We start from the raw sequence: 10,901 nt of genomic DNA, 5'->3' as shown, positions 1-10,901 counted from the left end.
ACAGGGTGTCTTTATTTATTAACTGTAATTTTCATTTAAATGGGTAATAATGGGAACATGCTTTGAATTTTGCAAAATGCTCAGTATTTTATTGTACTTAAGATGTACAGTGCATTCATAAACTGGATAACTGAAGGCGATATTTCAGAGATATAAACAAAAACTGCAAAGTGAATGCACTGTTTCAGTTACATTGCATTTAAGTATATAATGCCCAATGTTTTGCTTTCCTAAAACTTCAAAATGCAATCCCTAAAACTGCCCGTGATGTTTCCTCTGACATTAATCTGACTTTAGTTCTCTGCTCAGAGCACCGCCGCTCTGCCCCTTTAATCTATGTTTACAGCAGGGCTTAAGTTGTTTCTCCTGTGTCTTACTGCCCTTCATTCTGTGCTCTGAGCACATCCTGGTAGTCACCAGGTATAGTGTCTGTGGAAAAATCAAAGAAAGGGAAAAATCAAGTGAGCATACCTACATCTCACATGGATGACTCAACTGTCTTCCGATGCTTGCAGATGCTTACCGTTGCACCGGTACTTCAAATTGGACCAGATGATGTTTTCCTGAGAGAAGCAGAACACGCCCAGGCGCCCACCTCTCATACTGGTGTCAATGATCACACCAGTGTCCGCCACCAGATTTGAACCCTCAAAGAAGCGAGCCCTAGTTCCATACACAAAGTGAAACTACTGAGTCAGTTCACACAGAGCGAACGTGGACGTGTCCGTGACAAGGTGTATGTGTTTGTACCTGATGTATCCAACCTGCGGTCTGTGCTGGAGGAACCAGCGGTAGGAAACCTTGTCTTTCCAGCCGACGTTCCTGGGATCCTTCCACAGTAGACGCACCTGGTCAGCTGTGTTTCCTGTGTGCCAAAGGGAGTTCCTCAGATATTCACCAGGACCTGTCTTTGATTTCACCACCTGGAGATTAAAAAACAAATAAGATCAGACATAAATTCACCAAACCAAATCTTTACTGATATATACTCTTTTAAACGGTACAGTGGAGGTCTTTATGGTGGAAAGTGTTAATCCCCAACACCTTGAGCTGTATTCCCGGCTCAGCAACAGCTCTGAAGGGCGCGGCCTGCCAGTAGGTTTGTTCTGTTTGTTTCCACATCACTACGTAGAAGGAAGAGGAGTCCTGGTAGCCAAAAATGAAGCCGGCGTAGTCGTCATCTGTCACTGTGTTCACGTGGAAAGTTCCCTCAAAGTCAACGCCACTGAAAGCTGTGTAGCCTGCAAATTGAACATGAAACGCAGATCAGCGCTGATTAAGTTTAGGTAAGTGAATTATGAATGGGTGTGTGATAGTATACTTACCTACAGCAAGCCCAGGGTCAGAGTTCATGGTCTGCACTATCTCCATGCCCTGTCAGGAAAAAATTAGTGTGAAGCTGAAGAAAAATTGTTATCGATGAAACTGAGGTGATGTTATCATTTTTACCTGGTTGAGAACTACCCAGTTGGGGTCGATCTGAGACTCGCCCTCTGGGTCCAGCACCACGGTTTGATAGGCTCTGAAGTCGGTCAGGGTGATCTCAGCGTTCTCTGGGCAGTGATCAATTCTGTCGATGACGCTGTCTTTGTCAAAGTCTCCTTCGCACACGTCTCCGAGTCTGTTGTCTGAAATACAGCGACACCGCTTAGAAAACAGTAACTCACGCTTCACTCACTCCTGCAAATCCAAGCACAACACAGAAAAGATACTAACTATCAGAGTCCCTTTGGTCTGGATTGGCAACTAGTCTGCAGTTGTCGTCTTCGTCCAGTATGCCGTCGTTATCGTCGTCATTGTCACATGCATCTCCCTAACAAGAAAAAAAAAACCCACAATAAATTGGTGGATAATTGAGGACTATATAGGATGAACTGCTGCTGGATTGAATGAATGAAACTGAAAGAAGAGATAAACACCATTCCATCTTTGTCCGTGTCCACCTGATCGGAGTTGATGACTGTGGGACAATTATCCTTTGTGTTCTGGTGGCCGTCACCGTCACTGACAAAGACGAGGTAGGGAAAATCAAAGGTCTGACAGATGTTTGTAGACTTTTACGCCACAGATCATGATGTGGGCTTTACCTGTCTATATTATCATCACAGGTATCTCCTACAAGGTCATCATCTGAGTCAGACTGAGGGTAGACAAAACAAACACTGGTGGTCAGATGTGTCACAGCTGATGAATCTGTTTCATGCCCTTGTGTGGTTTGTTACCTGGTTGGGGTTGGCCATATTAGGACAGCTGTCACAGGCGTCTCCCACCCCATCACTGTCTCTGTCTCTCTGGTCTGGGTTGGGGACTCGTGGGCAGTTGTCGAGAATATTTTTCAAGCCTGAGGACAGAAAGTATCAGGATATGTGTAAAACAAAACAAAACAAAAGAACGTTGACAGAATGCAGACTTCAGCACAGTCAAACACATAAACAGATGGCAGTGTTTGTTTAAGACGAAGGTGAAATAGTTTCCAGTGGCCTTCAATGCCTGGCGGAGACCTACTGTGGAAAAATGCTTTTAGTGAGGAGACAGACATGACCAAGCACTCAGCAATCCAGCCTTGGAGTTAAAGACCAAACCAAACGATCAAGAGGCTGGGAGCACTGCCAAACTGAGCAAAAAGCGTCCACCAAACAGAGTCTAAACATGCAACATGCGTAAATGCCTACATGTGGGAACACAGTGCTAATAAACTGTGTTTCCAGTGGCGCAAATGAAAGGTCACCTGAAAGGCCAATCAAATGAGGTATGTGAGAAAGGTTTTCGAAAACAGGCTTACAATTCCAGTTGGAACATTTTTACATTCAACACTGTTTTTTGTTTGTTTGTTTTTTTAAAATTACACAAAAGTTGTTTTTCAAAAAGTGACCTAACTGTTAGAGGATGTGGATTAGAAACAGACCAGGAGGATGTTTTGGAAAGATAAAGCACAGGTCAGTCCAGTTGAAGCAAGAAAAATGTCTCTGTCTGCATCCTGTCTGGACACGCTGATCCAGACATGCTGTGTAACCTGAAAAAGTTCAATTACTTTTTAACTTTTGTTTGCTTTCACATTATGTCCCCAGATTAGTCATGGTTAATTTATGCAATAAAGTCACTAATAGTCCGTCTTTTACACTTTTTACTATGATGACCACTCAACCTATTTGCAGAAGTGATTTCATTGACACTCGGTGATGCAAAGGAAAACAAAATTAAGTGAGTACAGCAGTTATTATGTGTTAAGTAGATAATAACAGACGCGCACGCACCGTCTCCATCCATGTCATTGTCGCATTCATCCCCCAGACCATCTTTGTCTGTATCTCTCTGTGAAGGATTTTCGACTGTTCTGCAGTTGTCACAGGCATCGCCGTGGACATCCTTATCGCTGTTCCTCTGGTCCACATTAGGAACCAGCCAGCAGTTATCCTGGGTTAGAAAAATGAAGACCGATATCAACACCAATACAGAATCCGATAACCCGATATGTTGATTGATATTTTTTCCTTTCTTTCAGACAGTTATTGAGTCCTTACCAAAATTATTATTCTAATATTTTGGCATTATTATCTTAAACTGACAATGCAGTTTAAAAATAATCGTGTTGTTGATTACTTGTTTATGCTCTGGCTGACTGTGCTTGGATTAGCTAGTTGTTTTTAGTTCTGGTGGATAACTTATGTTACGTCAACACTCCTGGCTGGAGTATGTTTCTCCCATCACTTTTTTACTGTTTAAATTTTCATTTCATTTCATGGTCAATGGAACATATCGGCTAATATATCTGTCATGCTTTTAAAAAATTAAATAAATAAAGTCAAAGTTCACTGCATGCCAGACATGCAGAGGCTGAAGTCACCCACGTCTACGTTAATAATGCCATCGCTGTCTGCATCATCATCACAGGCGTCACCCAGCCCGTCCCTGTCTGCATCCTCTTGGCCAGAGTTTGGCACAAACACACAGTTATCCTGGAAAACGAATAGGAAAACACAAGCAGCACATTTTTTTTTAACACTGGGATGAACTGAATGTGAGAGAAGGTGGGGTATGTTGAAAGTAGTACCTGGATACAGTTGTTGTCTCTGCACCGAAGCTTATTATCAGGGTATGCATCAATATCTGTGTCCTTTCCACACACATAGCCATTGCCAGCCCAACCAACCCCACACTGACATACACACACAAAAAAAAAGAGGGTCGGGGTGGGTGGTGATGACATTTTCAATACCCTGTTTAGAGTGGCACAACAATAAACTTATTCATATTCATATTTATGTTTCTGTTCACAAAGTCTTACCATACAGCTAATGCTGCCGTCTCTTTCCATAACACACTCGGCATTGATGTCACAGGGGCTTGGTTGACCGTTGGGGCAAAGTCTGGTACCATGGCAGCCTGTATTCTGGTCACCTGTGAAGCCAGCTTTACATTCTCCACAGCGGAAGGAACCCTGTGCAGAGTTCAGAGTCAGAAATGTGAAAAAAACAATACACTGAAAGCATGCACCATGCAGATCCCGTGTTCTTACAGCTGTGTTGTAGCAGTGTGAGTTGGCAGTGCAACCTCCATTCTCAGGCGGGCCCAGACACTCATCTATGTCTTCACACACCTGAGAGAAAGTGTGCATAAAGTACACAAAATAAAAGTTCTTGTAAGCAGTGAATCAAACAGAATTACTCTTATGTAGTGCATTATTTTGTTTTACCTGTTTGTGAGTCTTAGCATATGAAACTCCTACTCCATTTAACTCTGGTCCAGTGTATCCTCGGGGGCATTTCTCACAGCGGAAGCCAGGAACAGTGTTTACGCACCGAACACCAGGAAAGCATGGATTAAACTGGCACTGAAACACAAAGAAAAACAAGATGGTCAAATCCTAGGTATATATATATATATATATATATATATATATATATATATATATATATATATATATATATATATATATATATATATACACACACACACATATATAGTGCTACTTGGACTCAGTTGTACTCAATTCATACCTCATCTACATCATCACAATACACTCCATCTCCTGTAAATCCATCAGGACAGGGGGAACACTGGAAAGACCCTGATGGGGAACGGACACACATGTCCTGTCTGAAACAGGTCCCAAGTGGGCACGGAGCCGGGGGGTCAGGCATGACAAAGTTCTGAGGCGTTGGAACAGGATGTTTGTTTGGATCGCCATTAATTCTGTCTGGAGCACAAAGGCAAAGATAAAGGTTAAAAGGTCCCTTTAGTGTCTAAATACTGTAAATCAGTACATTGTTTCTGTATTGCTTACCACAGCTCAGACACTCTGTGATGATATTCCTCAGATGATGTGTCTCCTTAATCTTAGGCACAAAGATACAGAGTGTAAAACTGTTAATAAACTGTGTGCTTGAGTATTAGTGTCATCACTTTACAGCTTATCAAAGGAGGCAAACCAGATTTTTACCTTTCAATAACTTGTAAAAATGCAACTGAGGCTTGATAGGTTTTAAATGTGTTTCCGCCAAGATAAGTGTTTCCTTACATAAGCAGTTCTCTCTGTAATGTGATAATAGTCTGTTATCACCTCCGGCTCTCAGTTTCATGTCTTATCGCCTAATAAATCCCTTGCTTTAGATGGTAATCTGAAACCATGCACATCTATCTGCTGCTACGTTGAATGTGTGATTTTTGCTTTTACTCAGCTGTCTGATGCAAAGGGTTACATAAATCCTTGAAACAAGACACCCTCAGACAAAAGCAGCAGGTTTTCACAGTCTGGATTCTCACATTTCACAGCAAAAAGCTGATGTTACAATGCAAAACCAATTCTGTTGTGAATATGCCCCCGTCTTTTATTTTAAATGCAGCATATTTTACCAAACAACCTAGGAAGTCTCTTCTCTACCAGCATCCCCCAGGCATTTCATTTTATCTCAGCATCAAAGTGCATTCAGAAAAACATCCATAAAAGCAATAAACAACATCATCATTATAGATCTGCTTATTGAAGCTCTGTGGTAAAAATGCTCGGATGCCCTTTCATTTTATTTTTTTTCTGTTAGCCCCTGAAGTAGCTATCAAGTAGCTATCCATGAGAGAGAGACACAAGACCGGCATGCAGAAAAGGTTACCTGCTGGTTGAGCAGCTCCTTCATCTCAGATAACATGCTCTTCAGCTCTGTTATGGTGGCCTGATCTTGCACCATCCTGCCACCTTGCAGAGCTGTGCAGATTTTGCAAATCATAATTAGACAGTCAAAATCACATCTGCAAGAAGAGAAATATCCAGTGATGTGAGTCAGCGTGCTGTAACTCACCCAGCAGCTGCAGAGATTCAGCTTGATCCATGGTACAGTCTTGCAGAGTGGCCACATTGTCTATGGTGTCCTCTATTACTAGCTTCAAGTCTGTCACTTCACCCTTATAGAATAAACAACAACAGAATAAACTACAGGAGCAGAGTGAGAATGTTTAATTGGAATATTAAATTCAGTTCAATTTTATTTATATAGTGCCAAATCACAACAACAGTTGCCTCAAGGCACTTTATACTCTAATTATAATATTATAATTAATTATAATGACTAGTCGTATCATATTTCTTTCTTATTTTTTAGGGCAGAGAACCATAACCTCAGTTTTATCTGAATGTAGTGGTCACCCGGGTCTTTATGTTTTTAAGACATTCCAGCAGTTAAACTAACTTGTGTGTGAGTGTTTTCTGGCTTCTTTGACAGATAGAACTGGGTGTCATCTATATAGCAGTTAAAATGTATGCTATGCCTTGTAAGGATACTGCCTAGGGAAGCATGTATGATATAAACAGAATTGTTCCTAACACAGAACCCTGTGGAACGCCATAGTTAACCTTTGTGTGTGAAGAGGAAATTATATATCTAATATCGACCCAGCATTTTAAGTTTATTATGTTTTGGGTTTATTTTTGCATTATGGAGTGTTTTGGGGTTCTCTGGTGTTTTGATTATTTACGATAGATTACATTACTGTGGTTCTGGTTTAGGGTTTTGTTCACAGGGTTTGTGTTCTCATGTTTTGTGTGGGTTTAGTTCTGTGTCTAGTCTGCGTCTTTGTGTAGTGGTGTCTTGTTCCTGTTTTATTGTGAAGGTCTGCGTCTCATGTGTGTGTGTTTAGTTTACCTCCCTTGTCTCATCTCGTTAATTACTCCCAGCTGTGTCCCCCACCTGTGTGTAATCTCCCTGTGTTTGTGAGTGTATTTAAGTCGTGTCTTCTGCTGCAGTAGTTGCTGGTTTGTCTGTGTTTCTAGCATGTTCCATTTGTGTGTTCTCCCTGCTGTCACCATCATCTATTATCGTCTATCTTCCTTCATGTTCAGGTTCGTGTTCAGTAGTTAGTTGTTCCCAGTATAGTTTAGTTCCTTCTCCGTTTGCCGTTTGTCTATTTTTATTTTGTGTTTAATAAACCACCTTCACACCTTTACAAGAGCCTGCGTTAGGATTCTCCTTTATTACTTCCACACGGCTCATCTTACTCGCCGTGACAGAGATAAAAGGAAGGTTTGAGATTGGCCTATAATTAGCTAAGATAACTGAGTGAAGTGATTTTTTTTTTTTAAGTAACTGTTTAATTACTGCCAGCTTGATGCCCTGTGGTACAGAGCTGATTAATATCGTATCGTATTTAAGATTGAAGCATTAATTAATGGTAGGACTTCTTTGAGCACTCTTGTAGGAACGGGGTTTAAAGGACATGTTGATGATTTGGAGTAAGTAATTACGGGCATTGACCCAAAAAGATCAATCAGAGGGAAAAACTCTAAATAAATATCAATAGTATTGAAAGCAGCTGTATGTAATGATACATCTGTGAGATGGTTGCGAGTATTTTTTTTTCTCTAATTATTAAAATGTTATTTTTAAAGAAATTCATGAAGTCATTACTGGTTACAGTTACAATACAACCGACTATTCGGTTCAACGGAGCTCTGAATCTCTCGGGCTGAAGAGAAACAAGGGGTTGTTTCTTATTCAAAATAATATACTCAAAATGAGATCTTGAAACGTCACTGTTTTTGTTTCCATGCACCATATTGTCAGTACATTATTTTTCTCAGCTACAAACTTCTCATTCACCTGTCCTCTTGACTGCAGCGTCCTGAGTGCCACCTTGTTGGAACCTTGTGGAAGTGACCCAAACGCGGCTGGCACACCATCCAAAGTGTGAGCCAGCCTGCAGTCTACATAGATGTGAACACGACCAGGGCCACGCTGTAGACCGCTGGCATGGAGCATCACGTGGTGCTCTTGTCCATCTGCCAGGGATGCATGGTTGAAACTGGTTGTACCAAATCTGCCATCAGTCTTCTGGTAACGAACAGTCACTGCAGATATAGAGATGCTTGAATGAAAGCTGTAAAGAAGCTAAAACAAAGAATAGAGTGGCCTGCATTTGCCACAGGCTCCTCAGTATGTGTCAGTGTTCACCTTTGCTCAGTTTGGCTTGCATGGTGAGGTCAAGGTATTTAGTGTTGTCTGTGGGGTTGATGACACTGAAGAGAGAGGTGGGTGCCTTGCTGTGGAGCCTAAAGGACGAAAGCAGGAAAGCCTCATCTCTTCCTTTGTTCTTCAAGCTTCCTTGGAGCAAGTCTGGCAGACAGTCTGGTGACACCAGCAGGTCGTAGACTAACACAGGAAGGAGAACACTGGATTAGCACTATACCACAATTGTGAGAAGAAATCTTAAGAGAAAAGACATATTTTTAAAACAAAGCAAATGACCAGTTCATCTAAGTATTTTCAGTATTTTGTCTTATTGGCTGCGACTCCCAGCACACTTTGTTTTGCTCCTGCTGAGTCAGTGCACTGTGGTGTTTTATTATGTGTCACAGTGTACTTGTGTATGTGTGTTTGTGCGTGTGCACATGAGTGCATTCATGTCAGCATCCTGCTGTGTGTTTTTATGGTGTAGTAGACGGGAGCTGCAGAAAGGTCCAGCAGTAAACTTTTTCCATTGGAACAAACCCGCTGCCTCACACTCACGCACATAAACACCCACTCACACACTTTCACATAGCCATTAGTGGAATTTCAGGAATAATACAAAGTGACAAGAAATTGCACGGAAAAATCTGTATGTAGATTCCAGGAAAATCAAAGATTTGCAAATGCAGTTCTCAGATGACGGTTAGTGTCCTTCTACCACCTTATTTAGGTCAGACTGTTCTGGATCCTGGACATAAAACTCTACAACCACAAAAAAGCCAACCTAATTTCCAGCAATCACCATCACCAAATCTACCCCTCCCTCCCTTTTTTGTGTGCAACTCACTTTCAAACAAAAGCTTTTTAGGAATATATCAGCAGAAAAGATTAAGTTTAACACATAAAGAACACAGAAAGAAAATATGTCATGCTTTGCAGAAGGGCATGCACAGCGAGATGCCGCCAGCACTTACCAACACCTTGAGCTGTGACAGTGAGCACCAGATGCTGTAGCAGCAGGGACAGAGCTGCCGCTCTGAGGCACATACCAATCATCAGTGCTTCAAAAGAAGTCCTGTTTCTGAACTGCCCTCCTGAAGATCAATAAGCTGATCTCACACAGGCTGAAAATAAAAACTCCAGATCTTGAACCAAAATCTCAGCAGAGGTGAGATGGTCTTGTGTCCACAGCCACAGCCTTTAAAGCAAAGGGGAGTGTCCGCTACTGTTACGAAAGTGGCACAGTGAAGAGACCAATTTAATAGTCTGGGCGGGGGAGTGTCCCTTTGCTAGAGCAATTATGATTAAATAATTTGTAAACAAGAAATTTAAAACTAAAAAAGGGAATTGGAAAGTTGTTTGATTCTGAAAATGACTGTCAAACTTTTTCTCTCCACATACTGTATGAGCTAAATGTGTGCGGGATTTATGTATTTATGACCCATTTTTTTTATTTAGAGTCATACTACATTGGGGGATTTGTAATAAAGTAGCTGAAAAGTGCTCTAAATCACACTGTATAGAGACAGCCAACCAGATGCCTGTGAAGCTCAAGGGAGGAACATTTTGGTTCCAGCTGGCTGTTGTTATTTTTTCACAAACATCATGAATGTGTGCCATAAATGAGGATCCGATGCCCTGGCTCATCCTCAGTAAGCCAGCTGAACTACATAAATATACAGCAGATGTTTTTAATTTTAAACTGATTTAATGTAACGGGTTCTTTGTACCTCTGCGAAGCTTCTTTTGAGAAGGAGAATGCAGGAAAGGAGGAGCAGAGAGGGCGAGGCTCGGGGCAGTTTTCAGTCCTGGAAACATTTGATGATAGATGTCTGGTGCTCGTCATAATGCTTTCTCCTTTAGCTAACCTCAAGTACATTTCAACATCTCAGCTGCTGGTTCGAGCCAGTGAGAGACATTTACCATCCCTCGGTGTGTTATTGCGGTACATCTGCCTGTGTCTGGCTGCCTGGCCTTTGAAAAAACACCTGGCAGTCTTTAACAGTCTGCCTATCAGCTCTTGGACAGACGTTTTGCTCTGGCGGGTAAAAATAATAATCAATAAATAGACACTGAAATGGAAATTACTACTTTACATGGAAATCAAAATATGAAATGATTGCTTGTTCCATTGGTGCTGTTTAATAAATCAGTGTTTCGTGACAGATTGCTGTTTTAAATGTATGAAACTAGAGAACATTAAAGAGAAACTGAGTGATTTGACTTTTTCAGCATGTCATTTCTGGCTCTGAAGTATTGCCATAATAGCAGCATAAAACACTGGAGAATCATTAACCACATGACTTAGTTGCTGATCAAAGAGTTTAATTACAATTAACATTTATTCACTGAGTATTTGCTTTTCTTGCTAACCTCGTCACCATAGCTCCAAATTTGCCTGGAAGTATCTAAGGAGCAAGGCAAGGAACAAATAAAGGATAAATTAAGAACTACTGTAGCTGCTGT

General features: G+C 41.3%; 1 protein-coding gene across 1 annotated transcript; it reads right to left on the bottom strand.

Annotated features, from left to right (window-relative positions):
* Window positions 1-9: 9 nt before the first annotated feature.
* Window positions 10-9,497, bottom strand: thbs4a (thrombospondin 4a). The gene is made up of 23 exons (XM_006784160.2): window positions 9,410-9,497; window positions 8,439-8,636; window positions 8,088-8,335; window positions 6,294-6,396; window positions 6,108-6,199; window positions 5,285-5,336; window positions 4,998-5,197; window positions 4,694-4,831; window positions 4,517-4,597; window positions 4,286-4,438; window positions 4,052-4,156; window positions 3,849-3,956; window positions 3,255-3,414; window positions 2,223-2,341; window positions 2,088-2,140; window positions 1,920-2,004; window positions 1,717-1,813; window positions 1,450-1,628; window positions 1,326-1,374; window positions 1,045-1,241; window positions 751-923; window positions 524-663; window positions 10-429 (listed from the first exon to the last, which is right to left on the bottom strand). The coding sequence occupies exons 1-23, from the start codon at window positions 9,489-9,491 to the stop codon at window positions 374-376; spliced, it is 2,868 nt and encodes a 955-aa protein (XP_006784223.2). The 5' UTR covers window positions 9,492-9,497; the 3' UTR covers window positions 10-373.
* Window positions 9,498-10,901: the final 1,404 nt, after the last annotated feature.

The sequence above is a fragment of the Neolamprologus brichardi genome, chromosome 12, assembly GCF_056152115.1.
Source record: "Neolamprologus brichardi isolate AB-2024 chromosome 12, ASM5615211v1, whole genome shotgun sequence".
In the NCBI taxonomy this organism is placed as follows: Eukaryota; Metazoa; Chordata; class Actinopteri; order Cichliformes; family Cichlidae; genus Neolamprologus; species Neolamprologus brichardi.
The sequence above is the reverse complement of the archived record's forward strand: the minus strand, read 5'-3'. Positions and strand labels throughout refer to the sequence as shown.